The following is a 16,484-nucleotide window of genomic DNA, read 5'->3' on the forward strand; positions in this document are numbered from 1 at the left end:
AAAAGTCAAATATCATTTATAAGAAAACAGCAGAACCAACACAATTGTTTTTTATTTTGAGAAAAAGGACCTAGAGGTTTGCCTGGATTCAGAAATGAAAACCAACACTCAGGATTGTTTGCATCGGCTACAAGAATTAGGTATGAGAACTATAAATGGAAGATATGTGTGTAGACCCTGCATGTTCACTCAGAAAGCATAAGACAAAACTAAGATAAGATCATTAGAAATTGTCTACCATAAAACTACCACTGAGAGAATAACCACTATGAGATGGACAAGCAAATTAAGAGATAGATTTCACAACTGGTACAACTACCAATCAAGAAATTGAGAAACAAATATTCGAATTTACAGTCAAATAGTATAAGAGAAGAAACAGTAGCATAGATACTCAGAATACCTCTGGACTCCAAACTGCACAATGTTGATGAACCCAAATGCGGGGAATGCCAAAACGATCATTGATGGGGCCTAAAATCCTGCCAAGCCATTCTGGTTCATCTCCAAACCCATCCCAAATGTCATAGTTTGGATCATCTGAAGCTGAAGATCCTGCATAGGCCTCATTATCACTACCAGAAGATTCTTGAACAAGCCTTTTTGGTGGCTTCCCATCAGTACCACCCCCACACAACCCACACCTTCTACCCTCCTTTATGTGCTTCCTTACCTGATTTTCTTCTGTGACGGATGCCCTAACACTAGCTTCCTCTACGGTGCTCTTAGTCTTAATAGTCTTGCCATTCATCTGTTCACCCAGAGTGATGGTTTCCTGATTTTCAGGTCTAACCTCCACTGGTTGCTGATCTGGACTTACCCTTCTTTCTTCAGGCTGTTGAACATATACTTCCTCATCAACATTTATGTACTCCGTGTTCTCTTTAACTGCCTCAGATGACAAACAAATCTCAATTCCATTGTTTGGATTGATGAGTGATTGTGAATCTGTGACAGTTTTGGTGTCGTCTTCCTGGTTGGCTTTCTCACCATTATCCCCTTCATCATTGGAAGGCAAACTCTCTTCTTCACACCTAGTTTCTTCACCAATCACATCTTCATCATCACTCAAAACCTTTCTTCTCTTCCCCCTACTAGATCGTCTTTCCTGTGAATCAAATCCACTCTCAGTCGATACCTGCTTCACTGATTCCTTTTCTTTTCTCATAGAATCATCCCGAAAATAACCTGAACCTCTTTTTCGTTTCCCAACCCTAGATCGAAGTCGTGATTTCCAGTCCTCTACTTGCTCCTCTGAAGTCTTTTCTTCGTCAAGAAGAGGAGGTGCGTTTTTTGATGAAGCCGAAACCGACTGAGGTTCTTTCCGACCATCCTGATCACCACCTCTTCCCCACCTCTTCCTTCGACCTCTACCAACACCAGATCTGGTCGAATCATGCAGACCCTGCTTTTTACTCCAGCGACGGAGAGGAGGAGAAGCATCGAGAATGATAGGTGCACGCCGGACGCGAGAACTGCGGCGGATTCCATCGCCTTCTTCCACGGGCGACCCTGGGCGAGGGGGAATAAGGCCAGGACTGTCTACGATGGAATCAAGTCTCTTATGCCTCTTCTTTCCAAGGGATCCCTTCGGTCGCCCCTTGCGCCTCTTACCTCCGCCTGCCAGCGAAGTGCCTGGCGCCGCAGTGGGTGACGACGGCATCAGGGAAGCAATGGAAAGCGGTATGATCGAGGAATCTCAATAGCCGTGAAGATGCTGCAGCAGACGACGAGAGCGGAAAAAGAGGAAGTGAAAGAAGAAGCGAGGGTTGCCCATATGCTTCACTGTGAATCGCCGGCGCCGCAGGGCGTTTTTTCGAGGAGTTGTGGAAACTGAATACTTCTGAAAATTATTACTATTATTATTGTCATTATTTTACATATTTCTATGATTATTTCCTTAATTTTTTAAAAGTGAGATTTTTCGGGGACAATGATGTTTTTGAAGTTTACTTAATGTATTTCGTTGGTGAATAATAAATTAGCGGTAATTTATCATAAAGTGTACGTGATATATCGTATTTATCAAAAAGGTCATCATCATTTGATATTTATCAAAAGGTTCAGATAAATAATGTGTAATATCGAATATAACCCTCCCGTCAATCTTCTCTGTTCAGTCGTCATTTCCAGGCATCCAAACAACATTTTTGAATAACTTTGATTTAAAAAAAAATAAATTCGATCATTAGTGTACCTCCCTCCTTCGTGACATGCGAGTGTAGCTCCCTCTTGTGAAACCCTAGTTTAGTGACCTCGAGTGTTTCTCAAGCAGCATCAAACATTTCAGTTCAATTAAAAATCAGGACTGTTCGCGAGCCACCAGTGAAGGTTTCTAGGATTTACATCAATCATCTAGTATCATAATGACGTAAAGACGTCGATCGGGTGTATCATCATCCTATCCACATCAATTAGCTGTAAAGGTTATCATTTTACAAACTCTGTGATCTTGAGAAGCTGAACTAGTATGATTTAAATTTTTTTATTTTTATAAAGTATAGTGTTCAGTTGATGTTGGATAGAAACTGCATTGAAACAGTGTCCTCGGTCACTTTAAAAGTTTTTTTTAAGCATCCACGAAGAAAGGAACGCATGAAGGGTATGTTATTTTACATGACTGACACATAGTGTTGATCAAACAGCCACCCTTTCGTTGGGCGTGAGAGCAGTGTTCACTTATAACTCGCACTGGGACGAGAGTCTGGGACCCGACCGAGAAGGTCGTTGGGCGTGAGAGCAGTGCTCACTTATAACTCGTACTGGGGCGAGAGTCTGAGACCCGACCGAGAAAGTCATTGGGCGTGAGAGCAGTGCTCACTTATAACTTGCACTGGGGCGAGAGTCTGAAGACGTGAGAGCAATGCTCACTTATAATTCGCACTAGGGCGAGTGTCTGGAGGCGTGAGAGCAGTGCTCACTTATAACTCGCACTGGGGTGAGAGTCTGGGACCCGATCGGGAAGGTCGTTGGGCGTGAGAGCAGTGCTCACTTATAACTCGCACTGGGGCGAGAGTTCGGGACCCGACCGAGAAGGTCGTTGGACGTGAGAGCAGTGCTCACTTATAACTCACACTAGGGCGAGAGTCTGGAGGCATGAGAGCAGTGCTCACTTATAACTCGCACTGGGGCTAGAGTCTGAGACCCGACCGAGAAGGTCATTGGGCGTGAGAGCAGTGCTCACTTATAACTCGCACTGGGGCGAGAGTCTGGGACCCGACTAGGAAAGTCATTGGGCGTGAGAGCAGTGCTCACTTATAACTCGCACTGGGACGAGAGTTTGGGACACCGACCGGGAAGGTCGTTGGGCGCGAGAGCAGTACTCACTTATAACTCGCACTGGGGCGAGAGTCTGGAACCCGACCGAGAAGTCGTTAGCAATAGTCTGGTCCGAGACCAGTGGCGATACTCCAGTCTGAGTCTGGTGGCGATACTCTGGTCCGAGACCAGTGGCGATACTCCAGTCGGAGTCTGGTGGCGATACTCTGGTCCGAGACCAGTGGCGATACTCCAGTCCGAGACTGGTGGCGATACTCCAGTCCGAGACCGGTGGCGATACTCTGGTCGAGACCAGTGGCGATACTCTGGTCCGAGACTAGTGGCGATACTCCGGTCCGAGACCAGTGGCGATACTCTGGTCTGAGACTAATGGCGATACTCTGGTTCGAGACCAGTGGCGATACTCCAGTCCGAGACTGGTGGCGATACTCCAGTCCAAGACCGGTGGCGATACTCTAGTCCGAGACCGGTGGCGATTTCAGTCCGAGACGGGGGCGGTAAGAGATGTATACTCTAGTCCGAGACCAGTGGCGATTATCTCGACCCCGAACGGGGGAGGTAAGAGATGATATACTCCGGTCCTAGACCGGTGGCGACTATCTCAACCCCGAACGGGGGAGGTAAGAAATCTGATAAGCTGGCCCGAGACCAATGAAGACCGCTCGACCCCGAACGGGGGAGATAAGCCCTAAAGTCCGTAGAAGTAAAGCCCGTAGCAATATTAGGGAGCAAAGTCCGCAACAATAGAAAGAAACAGAGCACCGCATGTGAAGGGAGTAGCACCTGTGGATGTAAGAGGACACAAAACAAGTGGAGGATATAGAACATATAGTAGCAATAAAGTAAAGCGCCTATAGCAGTAAGAGGATGCAGAGCCCATGGTGAAGGGTGCAGAGCCTACAACACACCTGATCGGGGAGCTGAGCCCCTAATCCCTGATCGGAGAGTAAGACCCCTAGCCTGGAATCAAAGAGCGAGGCTCTTAGATCCTGATCGGGGAGTTGTACTACGAGTCGTTGATCGGGGAGTTGTGTCCCTAGTGTATGAGCGGGGAGCTGGGCCCCTAGTGTCCGATCAAAAATCGAAGGCCCTAGTCTTTGATCAAGGAACTAGGATCTTACTCTCTTATCAGGGAGCTATAACAGCTCCTATAACCGTAAAAAAGGGAGCAGAGCCTGTAACATACCTGATCGAGGAGTCGTGCCAACCGGCTAAGAGTTTGTCTCGGTCCCTTGACTCCCAAATACCCGTGGAGTCAGGAAAAAACATAATGGAAAAACTAACTTGTCGGCCAGCTGAAGCTCCACTTGATCCCTCGACTCCCGAGTATCAGTGGAGTGAGGATAGAAAGATAGTATGTTCGTCGGGATCCTCCGGAACTATGATAATGGCAGAGAACCTGCCAACGTCATCCATCTTCACATTCCAGAACAGGTGGAGAAGATTCCCACAGACAGCGCCAAATTGTTCCTGTCCGAAATCTGAGTCAGACGGACCGCCAGGCGAGGTGGCGAGAATGTTGACCGAGTCGCGACGTCCCGGAGGGGGGGTATGCTGAGATGGCTTCTATGTTGACCAAGTCTTCGGAAGTCCTCTGGTCAACGCTGCCTGCAGCCAGTGACCGGGTCCCCACGGTCCCTGGTACCTCGAGGCTCGAGGCGGATCCAATGGACATATATAAGTAACAGGCTAATATTAAAATAATGAAACGAATAAGGGGGAATGAATACGGGAACGTACCCTGGCCCAAGGGGCGCCCTTGGATGGGACGCTGGTCGAGTTGTCGTGACCCGGAAGAGTATATGACTCCTGATCAGGATGGAGAGTTGGATCTAACGACGCGGAGCCGGACGTGGCACGAAGTCGGAAGACGAGCTGCCGGTCGGGATATAATAGCGACACACAGACTGGGAGGTGCTAGCGGCACGCAGGTCGGGACATGAGATCAACACGTAGGCCGGGACATGAGATCGGCACGTAGGCCGGGACACGAGATCGGCACGTAGGTCGAGACACGGGATCGGCACGTCGGCCGGGACACGAGATCGACACGCAGGCCAGGATACGAGATCGACGGGTAGGCCGGGATAACAACAAAAGCAGAATACGATCAAATCTGTGACGCCGAATAATAACAACGGCACGAAGGCCGGGAATGCCATAGTGGCCCACAGGTCGAAAGCATACGACGACGAGAAATCCAATCCTGAACAGCGTCGGACTCTCAAAGATGGCAACAACTAGCCATCATGTGGAGGGGCAGCGGTTGCGGCACGAAGGCATCGATAGTGTCGACGCGACGAAGGGCATCTGGTTGGGTGTGCCTAGCGCCGGTAGCGGCACGAATCCAGTGGCGTTGGCCGGGGAGAGGAGAGAAGGTTGCTATGCGCCGAGAGGGAGGAAGGAGGACTGCTCGGGGGTGGCTTCGGCGAGAGGAGAGGAGAGAGAGGGGGATAATGGCGGAGGTGATGGTCGGCGACAGCGCCGGCGAGGAGTCGTGAGAGGACCAGGAAGAAGACGATCCTGGCGGCTGGGTGAAGCGCACGAAGCCCCCCTGCTTGCGGCGTGAACAGTGGCCTAATAGGGTTGCTACAGTAAATTGACCAAAATACCCTCCTCCTCTCCCATTAATTACTCCTCTGCCCTTGATACCTATATATATATATATATATATATATATATATATATATATATATAAACAAATCAAATATTGTTAAGCTCTAGCTTGGTAATGATAATAATAGAAAATAATCTTAAATTAATTTCAATTAATTAAGATTTATTATATTTGTCATCACAATCAACATGAATCAAATAACAAAAATAATACTTTCAAATCTATTATATTTATTACTATACTTATAAATTATATACCATATTTAATCTTTCTATTATTATTTGGACAATTTATATAAATGAGCCTATTGACTTTAGTAATTAAATACAGATAAAAAAAATTATTCTCTTTTCTATTTGTTTTCTTTATTAGTTTTAACATTGTATCAGAGTAATCTTCTCTTCCTCTCAATGTTCCTCTTCCAAATTTTTATTACAGCAGATACAGAGTTTCTACATCTTTGATATCATCGTCGATAACGACAACTTTGGCAGTAACAACAGCTTTTCTTCTCCTTTCACCAACAATTCTTTTCCATCGACGGCAGCAACTTCGATAACATCAATCGTAGCAAGGAAAAATTATTATTTGTTCATTTTATTTTTCGCTTCATTTTTCTTTTTCTTTTTTCTTTCCCTATTTTTTTTTCTTTTCTTTTCAGTTCTGTTAGATAGGGAAAAAAGCAAAAAAAGTAGAGCAGAAAAAAAAACAGAGTAGAAAAAAACAAAGAAAAAAAGTGAAAAAACAAAAAGCAAAGTAGGAAAAAAAATAGAGAAAAATATATGTCTTATTTCAATTCTACTGAGATCACTGTGTCATCATAAAATACATCTTTTCTTTTTCACATGGTTCTTTATTTTTCCTTTAAGGTTGACCATGATAACTATTTACTTTGAAAATTATAATTTTTTCCTTTACTTTATGTTCATGACTTATTTGGATATATTGATGGTACTTCATCCCCACCTCAAAAGGATGATTTATCCTATGCTATTTTGTTTAAAAATGATCAATTAGTCTTGTCTTGGTTAATCTCATCAATTATTGAGCTTATATTTATCATGCTCGTTGCCCTCAACATCTCTCGTCAGGTTTGGGAAGCTCTTGATCATTCTTATGTGTCACACTCTCATGCACGGGTTCTCCAACTTCGTCTACAATTACAGTCTTTGCAACAAGACCATTGCCAACAACCTAGCTGCAATTGGACATACGATCTTTGATCCAGAATTATTAATGCATGTTCTTACAGGTTTGGGTCCTTAATATGATAGCTTTGTTTCTAGTGTGACAACTCGCATAGATCAAGTATCACTCAAAACTCTTCATGGTATGCTACCCTTTCATGAAAGATTTCTACAAATACAATCACGAAAGATGCCAGATTCTCTATCTTTATCGGCACACATGATTAGCAAAGTTCCACAACCTGATCAACATAATCAGGTTGCCGATAAAGAAGTTGGTGAAACTTCACATAATGAGATGATTATACCAACCTCTTTAGCGTCATCATCTCATTTATGTGAAGCTTGTATAAAAGTAAAATCTCATAAACTACCTTTTATATCCTCTACTTGCAACTATGACTTTCCTTTGAAAATTATTCATTCGGATGTATGAGGTCCTGCTCGTATTTTTTTTATTAGAGTTTTCTTAACTAAGTTATTTTTATTGATAACTTTAGCAAGTTCACTTGAATTTTTTCCTTTAAAAATAAAATTTGATTTCTTCGATATTTTTTATCATTTTCAAAAGCATGTTAGCGTTATTTTGATCGTAGAATACTCTCCCTTCATTCTGATTGGGATGAAGAGTATCAAATGTTTCATCGTCATCTTACTTCCTCTGGCATCTTCCATCAAGTCTCTTGTCCCCACACTCTTGAACAAAATGGATCCGCCAAGAGAAAACATCGCCATATGGTTGAAACTACCTTAACTCTTCTTAATCATGTCTCAATTCCACTTAAATTTTGGGATGATGTCATTCAAACCGTAGTCTACCTTGTCAATCATTTACCCCACTCTACTACTTCAAAATAAGTGTCCATTGGAAAGATTTTATAATCGTCTTCCAGATTACTCTTTCTTTCATATCTTTGGTTGCACATGTTATTCTTGGCTACGGCCTTACTCTAAACACAAATTAAATCCTCGCTCTCTACAATATGTTTTCCTTGGTTATAGTAATTTGTATCATGGGTATCATTACCTCTATATTTTGACTGGATGAATATATAATTCTTGACATGTTATTTTTGATGAATCTCTTTTTCCGTTTGTAGTTGCTATGCCGGATCCTCCTTCAGATAATCAAGACACCTATCAAATATCATCGAGTAATATACTAGAATCCCCACATACTGATTCATCATGACATATTGAAAGTACAAGGGGGAATGGTATCTTGTGTCATGTTCCATCTCCACATATTCTTGTAGACTCAGCGACTAATGGTGGTCCACTCTCTAGTTCTAATTCTCATTTGTCTGACCACTCATCTCTAAGTAGCTCTGATGATGATACTTCTCGGTGAATATTTCCTCTAAGCAATATTTATGCACGATGTCAACTAGTTTCCGCTCGTTATCCCCTTCCACGTGCTCTTATTGCTTCTTCAAATTTTGTTAAACCTTCTAGCTTTAGACATGCAGTCAAAGATTCAAATTGACGTGCTGCGATGACTACAGAATTTGATGCCCTTCTGTGGAATGTAAATTGGAGCTTAGTTCCTCGTACTCTATCTATGAATATTGTGGGCTCTAAATGAATTTACCGAATTAAGTATCATATAGATGAATCTATTAAATGTTACAAAGCTCGCCTTGTTGCTAAAAACTTTAATCAACAACCAGGTATTGACTTCAATGATACTTTTAATCTAGTCGTCAAAATTACAACTATCAGATTACTACTCTCTATAGCCGTTAGCTCCAATTGGCTGATACGATAATTAAATATTTCCAATGCTTTCCTTCATGGACACTTTGAAGAAACTATTTATATTGAGCAACAACCTAGATTCATCCACCCACAACTTCCAACACATGTGTGTCAACTTCAGAAATCTATATATGGTCTTCGGCAAACACCTTGCGCATGGTTTTATCGTTTATCTACCTGACTTCATACTCAGGGATTTTCTGGCTCAAAGACTGACACTTCCCTATTCTATAAATGTAATGAGGAATTTTCAATATTTGTTCTGATTTATATGGATGATATATTAATAACTGATAGTGATCAAAACGACATTACTACTTTACTCCATCTTCTTCATCAAGAGTTTTCTATTTGGGATCTTGGCAATGCTCAATTTTTTCCTTAGTATAGAGTTTATTTCACATTCTAAAGGTTATCTTCTCTCTCAAAGCAAATATATTACTGGACTTCTACAACGAGTTAAAATGGATGGTGCACATCCTATTTCTACACCAATCATTGAAGGTGGTTTCACCGCACCTTCACCCTTCTCTTTAATATCTAACCCCAGATCTATCGAAGCATTGTTGGTGTCCCACAATATGTCACCATTATACGACCCGATATTACTTTTGCTGTGAATTGTGTCTGTCAATTTATGCATACTCCTACTGAACACCATTGGAAAGGTGTTAAGAGAATTCTTCGATATCTTAAATGTACTATTCTACATGGTCTTCTTTTATATCATAAGCCCTCACAAGAATTGATTGCCTACAGTGATGCAAATTAGGTTAGATCTCCCGAAAATAGACATTCTACTAGTAGATATGCCATATTTCTTGGGTAAAATCTTGTTTCTTGGCTTTCAAAAAACAACCTACAGTCTCTCGCTCAAGTACTGAAGCTGAATATAAAGTTATAGCTAATAGAACGTCAGAAATTGTTTGGCTACAATATCTTCTTTCGGAATTACACTTTTCCCCAACTGCTATGCCTAAAATTTAGTGTGATAATATTGGAGCAACTTATCTTGCGGCAAATTCTGTTTTTCATGCTCGTACCAAGCATGTAGAGATTGATTTTCATTTTGTTCGTGAGGGTGTGATGACTTAACAACTTTCAGTTTCTTACATCTCTACTAAAGATCAAATTGTTGATATATTTATCAAGTATTATCTAGACAACGTTTCACCAAATTAGCATTCAAACTCAACGTTCAAGCACGCCCGTTGAGTTTGTCGGAGGTAATATGACAATAATAAAAAATAATCTCAAATTGATTTCAATCAATTTAAATTTATTATATTTGACATCACAATCAAAATTGACATCATAATTAAGATTGACATGAATCAAATAACAAAAATAATATTTCCAAATCTATTATATTTATTACTATATTTATAAATTATATGTCATATTTAATCTTTGCATTATTATTTGGACAACTTATATAAATAAGCCTATTTACTCTAATAAATAAAGATAAAAATAATTATTCTCTATTCTATTTCTTTTATTCATCTATTAATTTCAACACTTGGCTTGATAACACTTGGCTTGATAATGTTTTCAAACTTTAAATCAGACTCGAGTTCACTTAATTAAACTAAAATAAACTTTTTTTCAAATCTAGATCCAAATAGGCGAGCTGGCTCGTTTACACCTAAGTACATTGTAAGATGGCTAACATCATTTAACAATATCAAGCTCAACACTCTCTTCTCTCCTTCTGCATATTGCTCATCTGATGGTTATGTCGCCAAATGGACTTAAAGTAAATTTCAGTGCAGAAATATCAGAAGTCTTCATGACCCTCAACCTCTTAATTGCTGAAGAAAACATGCTGAAATGTGATAAGAAAAAAAGTTACAGAGACAAAAATATGAGCTGCTAAAAGAATGTGAAACCACACTTCAAATTGCTTACGTCCAAGGAGCATCCCCAACAATCATTCTGTCACCTTCGTTGTCTTCATAAACCAAAGTGTATTCACCAGTACCATCTAACAAGCCCCTAAACATCTGTTTTGCTGCTTTGCCTTCACTGTGGGGATTACCTGTCGTGGACAAATTTATGAACTGCAGAGTCAAGAACTATACTATCTCTTTAATTTGCATGATTTTACCTGCAAGAAGCCCTACAAATAGCTCTTCCACAGCCAAAGAGAGCTTCTCATAGCTATCATGGACATTCAAGTCTACTTTCCTTCCAATCGGGACGCCGTCCATGTTGATCTTAACAAGCAAATTCTTCTTGCTGTTGCCCGGTTCCTCAACCTTCGGCACAGCGACATCTTCGTTTTCAGACTCGATGGGCGGCCTATGTGAGCTGCTCCTAGCTAGGTTCTTTCTGAAGGAACTCAGAGGGGGCCAGCCAACTAGTAATACAGTGGTGGTCCTGCTAAAATGATTCAAGGTGAAATACATATTTGCTGAAATAAAGTAGAAGGCGCGTGCAAAATGAAAAGAGACATGAACCTGCTGCTCTGCAGAAACTAGCAGGCAGATTCATGGAGCATCGATCGATGAATTCAAGCCAAAACAATATGGATATGATCATGCATGCCAACCTTGTCAAGGAACCATATGCACTTCCAGATGCGAAATGTGCTTCATCTTTCACCTCCATGCTCTGCAGTTGAAGGAATCCAACTTGCTGCTTCAGCTTCGGACCTAAAGAGACAGGAAGATGATACAAAGTGATGGACACATTTTTAGGTGGGAAGAGGAAAAGGCAGGCCCTGGAGAAAAGACCTTTGAAAGTTGAAATGGCTCGAGGCTCGTCTTCTCCTCTGGGAAGCCCAAGCCTCAGTTCCAAGTCTTGCTCATACGGAAGCAGCTGCGGACGCCCTCTGTTCTTGAAATCTTCGTCCATGTTTCTCTCTTCTCGAAAGTACCGAGAACAGAGACACATTGTACATGAGTGAATAATTTTACACAAAATTCATGAAGAAATTGTAAAAACACACTAACAAATAACTAAAACACTACAAGCTCTCATTGCGCAAAATTTAATCTTGGAACTACACGAGGAGAAGAAGAAAAAATAGCAATAAAGCTAAAAATGGATACCTTTTATAGCACTCTTTTGCTTCTTTTTATTCCTTTCTCTTTCGTGAGGTGACTGGAGCTTAAACGAGGAGCAGCAGCAAGAATTCAGGGATTGAAACAGGATTAAAGAGAGAATCTTAAGGTCGTTGGTATTACATCCTTCCATTCATCATGATATGATCAGAGATCTCTAATACAGCGAAAGAGAGAAAAATGGTGATATCAGGAATGAGGTGATGTCCGTGTCAGACATCACAAAGGAATTTGACTTGTGTTAAAGCTGGCGACTTCACAGAAGGAAAACTTAGCACCTCATTCCATGCACTATCATCTCTCACGGTGGCGGCGGCATGAATCCGGAGGTGGTGGTCCTCCTCCATGATTAACCCACAAGTCTACTGATCAGATATTATCTTATTTCTTGTCGAGAAGAAAAAACAATAGGAGACAGAAGATATACATAAAGAACGATGACGAATATTATCTCCCATGTTTGGAGATGAGAGAGGTGACCCAATTCAATTCATTCTACTGCTAGCTAGGAGAGGTTCACACTTCACACTACTGGTCGCACATGAAGAACAATGCAATAGAGCAATCAATCATTCAATCCTGCTGCTATTGTCACTGTCAACCAAGTTGCAGATACTGCGAGTTCCCTATTCCACTCAGTCCATGAACAATGAACCTCGTGGATGTCGCAAAAAGTTTCTCACGTTACCATGAGTTTTCATTTTGCGTTTGATACCCCCATGCAGCCTAATAGCCCAAAAGGTAGCCTAAGACTCGATCAACTGTATTGCCCGGTCTAACCCGACATACTCTTGCATCTCTTTAGCCTAACCGATAGACCCAACTAACTCGTCTTGACCAATTGAATCAGCTTTTGCAACTGATTCATTGGGATAGAAAAATACCAACTAAACACATAGTGAAACAGAAATCCATTAGATAATGGTTGTAGTGCTAGTTTACTTTTGCCATATCTTTTGATCCTCAACTTGAAGATCAGACTCAATGATAGGGATATCTATGAGATCCGATTAAGTGGCGCATCAAATTCACACTAGTTCTAGGATCCATGTACCATTTGAAATAGATATTTAATTAGATCAGATAGTAAACTATTAATCGAAGTCAAATTGGACCGACAGAAATATAAGGATATTTAATTAGTGACAATGCTAAATTATCTGATTATTCTCTGGGCTGGATTGGGACACTGCCATTTGCCAAAAGCCTAACATTTTTCCAAAAGCTAGATAATGGTTTTGTAAAAAAAAAATTCAATTAAGGATCTTCACTATAAAAAAGGCAATGGTTAGTATTGATTTGAATTACAATAATTAAAATATACCATGAGGATAAATTATGCATGTTTTAAAGTATCATTTATTATATATCTGATTGTATTTCATAAGCATAATTTGTATTCGCATATCTTATTCCTTTGGATTTTGTTACTTTCACTCTTCTAGTTCGGAAAACTGTTCTTTACTTATTTTTATTGATAGAATATGAATCTAGAGATAAAATGGATTATTGAACATTAAGTCTCATTATCGAACTGAGCACATGAAGCGCCCAGAAAAAAAAAAGATTCAAAAGACTATCAAAGTGAAGTTTTAATCAAGAGACACATTTCGACAATGTCCCTGACACAAATGAGTCTATATGGAAGAAATCAGACGCAAAACAACCCCAACATACCTCCCAACGACCCATGCCCAAATTGACCGTTATCTAGAGCCAAACATGGGTACACGTGTCAGGCACCACAGGTCATACTCGGTTCGGCCTACACTGAGGATCAAAAGTAAAATGACCATAACTTTTAGCACAATTCGAGTTACGGGTCGAACCACCTATAAAAATATAGATAATTTCAAAATCTACAACTTTGATTCAGGATCCAACTTGAGAAAATCGAGTCTAACAATTGAAAAACTCATTTTGGTGGAGTTATGTAAACTTGTAGATATGGACAACTTGGGAGGAGGTAAAAAAGGGTCAAGCATGTTGGGTTACAAAGTTATAAGTATAGTCCCACATTGAAAATACATGGGAAAGATCATGAGTTTATAAGAAAAAAGATATCTCTTGGTATGAGACCTTTTGGATAGAGCTCAAAAGCAAAACCATGAGAGATTAGACTCAAAGTAGACAATATTATATCATTGTGGAGATATCTAAATTCTTTTCGATCTTACAATTGTTCATCAGACTAACCGCCTAAGAAGCCAGAGTCGTAGTCCAAGATCGAACCATGTGGGTAAAAACCTTTAACAAAGTAGAGGAGGTCAAGAGTGAGGGGGGACCTAGTCCAAGAAGAAAACCCTTGTTTGAGAATCTTGGACAAGAGGATTTCGTCCTTCTCCTTCAATACAGGTTTGTTTCATTAGCCCGATAGAATCCCAATTTTAGAAAGACTGATCTGTTGGGCGACTAGGCCACAATAACTGAGCGATGGATTAATTAGCCATTTGAATGCACTGCAATGGCAACCCCACGATCATTGCAATTCATTATGGCGGCCTGGCCCCGCCCTCCTCCCTTGTGTCTCCTCGGCCATTGACAGTTCAGTCATTCGTTAGGTGTATACATTATTTTAGACTGTAAATTTATATAATTACTATATTTTCTGAGATCTAAGAAGGCACTCGGTATACATTCAGTAATAAGAATGATAATAAATTTTGATTGAGAGATTAATGATAATAAAAATGAATACTAGGTTGATGGTGCTTGGTATAAATACTGGAATTAGTATTACTCTTATTACTGTTGTTTGATTTATCTTAAATTATAGAATGAGAATAAGCCAAAATTCCCATTTTACCCTTATAAGTAAAATACAAAAGTGATCATACAGATTTATCGATAAAACCATTTTATAAAAAAATATAATATAGTGAGTATTTTTCCAACGTACAAAAGATATAATAGAACACGATAATTATCTTCAAAATAAACCATCGTCACATATTAAATAATTCTGTTAATAGTTTTGCATAATCAAAACATATACCAAATAATCAAAACAATGAAAGTCATTTCATATCAAATAATTCATTTCCCTAATTGTTAACATTTGGAGTGCTAAATTATTCTTAAATGTAATCCACTGATTAGTTGGGCCAATTATCTATATGTAGTCCATTTTAGTCTCGCGTTTACTGTCATCATCTTCACTTTGTTCATCTTCATTTGGGATACACTCTCGAGGATCATAATTTATGAATTTACGGATAAGTTCACTAATATCCTGAATGTTCTCCTATCCATTCGAAGTTCACTAATACTTATTTCATCGCTCTCTTTTGTAATGCTGAACATCCATTCCACACGCTCAATCCGTTTATCCTATTGATAATAGAATTCACTCATATTATTAATGATAGCATATGTTTTATATAAATATCATTACAAGTGAAAATAGGAAAAATACATAAATTAGGAAAACAATAAGTATTTCCTAATAATAATTATTCTTTAATAACTAAGAAATAAATAACTATTTTCTAATAATAATTATTCCCTAATAACTATGAAATAAATAACTATTTACTTATAATAATTATTTCCTAATACACCCTCTCAAGATGGTATCCTAGAACTGATACCAATCTTGTTACAAATAGCAAACAGCCGAGGTCGAGAAAGCGACTTGATAAGTGCATCAACCAACTGATCCTTAGCAGAAATATAAGTAACTTGTAGTTTAGAGACTCAAATTATCAGTGAAAAGCACAGCATGCATGGTAACCGGAAGAAACGGATCTATCAAAAGCTAAGTGACTTAATCCATTGGATCTCAGATGCCGCAGCGGCAATGATGCGATATTCAGCTTCAGTCGAAGAGCACGCAACCGTGCGTTGTTTGGAAAATGAATCAGGAGTATTTGTAAGAAATAGCCAGGGAGTGATGTCATTAGTAGCAACCATTGTAGAAGACGACCAATGGGTATTCTTTTAGAGCAAAATCCACCAGTGCGATCAACGAAACGATGATTTGTTGAACTTTGCCTTTGATGAAAGAAGACAACAACTAGAAGGAGACGAAGTGTTGTTGTTTGAAGGCTGGAATCTGACTTGTCATCGGAATAAGAGCAGTAGAGAGAGAAGGCTGCATTTTGGTGGCTACATATATATGCTGGAACAGATGTAGAAAATCTGCTATTGAACAAAACTTGGAAAAAAAACTTACTATTTTGCCTATCAGAAGATGGCTAAAACAATACTTATGGAGAAAGAACCGCTATAATACAACTACTACTTAAAAAAATCAAACAAACGAAGGAGAGGAGGAAGAGAAGGATGAAATTTGATGCCTTTAAACTTATGAAAAAAGATAATAATATTGCTATTGTTATGAGAAAAAACAAGAAGAGAAAGAGAAAAGAGGAGGAATTGAACCTCGCGCGCTATTAATGGACTTTTTGAAAAAAGAAACAAAATTATTATATGTTGGAAAAGAGGAAGTCAGAAAAGAGATTTTTTTTTAGGACAAAAAAAACATTAGAAAGGAAAATAGGGAAGAAAGAAAATTCTAAGAAAGCTAAAGAGATCACAGAAGTAGCCGGACAGAAAGCTCGAGAAAAGGAGACA

General features: G+C 39.8%; 1 protein-coding gene across 2 annotated transcripts; it reads right to left on the minus strand.

Moving 5' to 3' along the window:
- Nucleotides 1–10,423: 10,423 nt before the first annotated feature.
- Nucleotides 10,424–12,440, minus strand: LOC122011546 (auxin-responsive protein IAA26-like). 2 transcript variants are annotated; one of them, XM_042567934.1, is made up of 7 exons: nucleotides 12,188–12,440; nucleotides 11,898–12,066; nucleotides 11,580–11,708; nucleotides 11,396–11,498; nucleotides 10,952–11,223; nucleotides 10,753–10,882; nucleotides 10,424–10,669 (listed from the first exon to the last, which is right to left on the minus strand). In XM_042567934.1, exons 2-7 carry the CDS (start codon nucleotides 12,040–12,042, stop codon nucleotides 10,567–10,569), a joined length of 882 nt encoding a protein of 293 aa, XP_042423868.1. In that variant the 5' UTR covers nucleotides 12,043–12,066; nucleotides 12,188–12,440; the 3' UTR covers nucleotides 10,424–10,566. The 2 variants fall into 2 exon arrangements, with proteins under 2 accessions (XP_042423868.1, XP_042423867.1); XM_042567933.1 differs by having other exon boundaries at nucleotides 11,898–12,440.
- Between the last annotated feature and the right edge of the window lie 4,044 nt (nucleotides 12,441–16,484).

Source organism: Zingiber officinale, chromosome 8A (assembly GCF_018446385.1).
Source record: "Zingiber officinale cultivar Zhangliang chromosome 8A, Zo_v1.1, whole genome shotgun sequence".
In the NCBI taxonomy this organism is placed as follows: Eukaryota; Viridiplantae; Streptophyta; class Magnoliopsida; order Zingiberales; family Zingiberaceae; genus Zingiber; species Zingiber officinale.

Coding starts and splice junctions, on each gene's coding strand:
- LOC122011546 (XM_042567934.1), bottom strand. CDS start 12,042: ATGGAAGGATGTAATACCAACGACCTTAAGATTCTCTCTTTAATCCTG. Junction 11,709..11,897: donor GCAAAAGAGTGCTATAAAAG/GTATCCATTTTT, acceptor ACTTTCGAGAAG/AGAGAAACATGGACGAAGAT. Junction 10,883..10,951: donor ATTTGTAGGGCTTCTTGCAG/GTAAAATCATGC, acceptor TGTCCACGACAG/GTAATCCCCACAGTGAAGGC.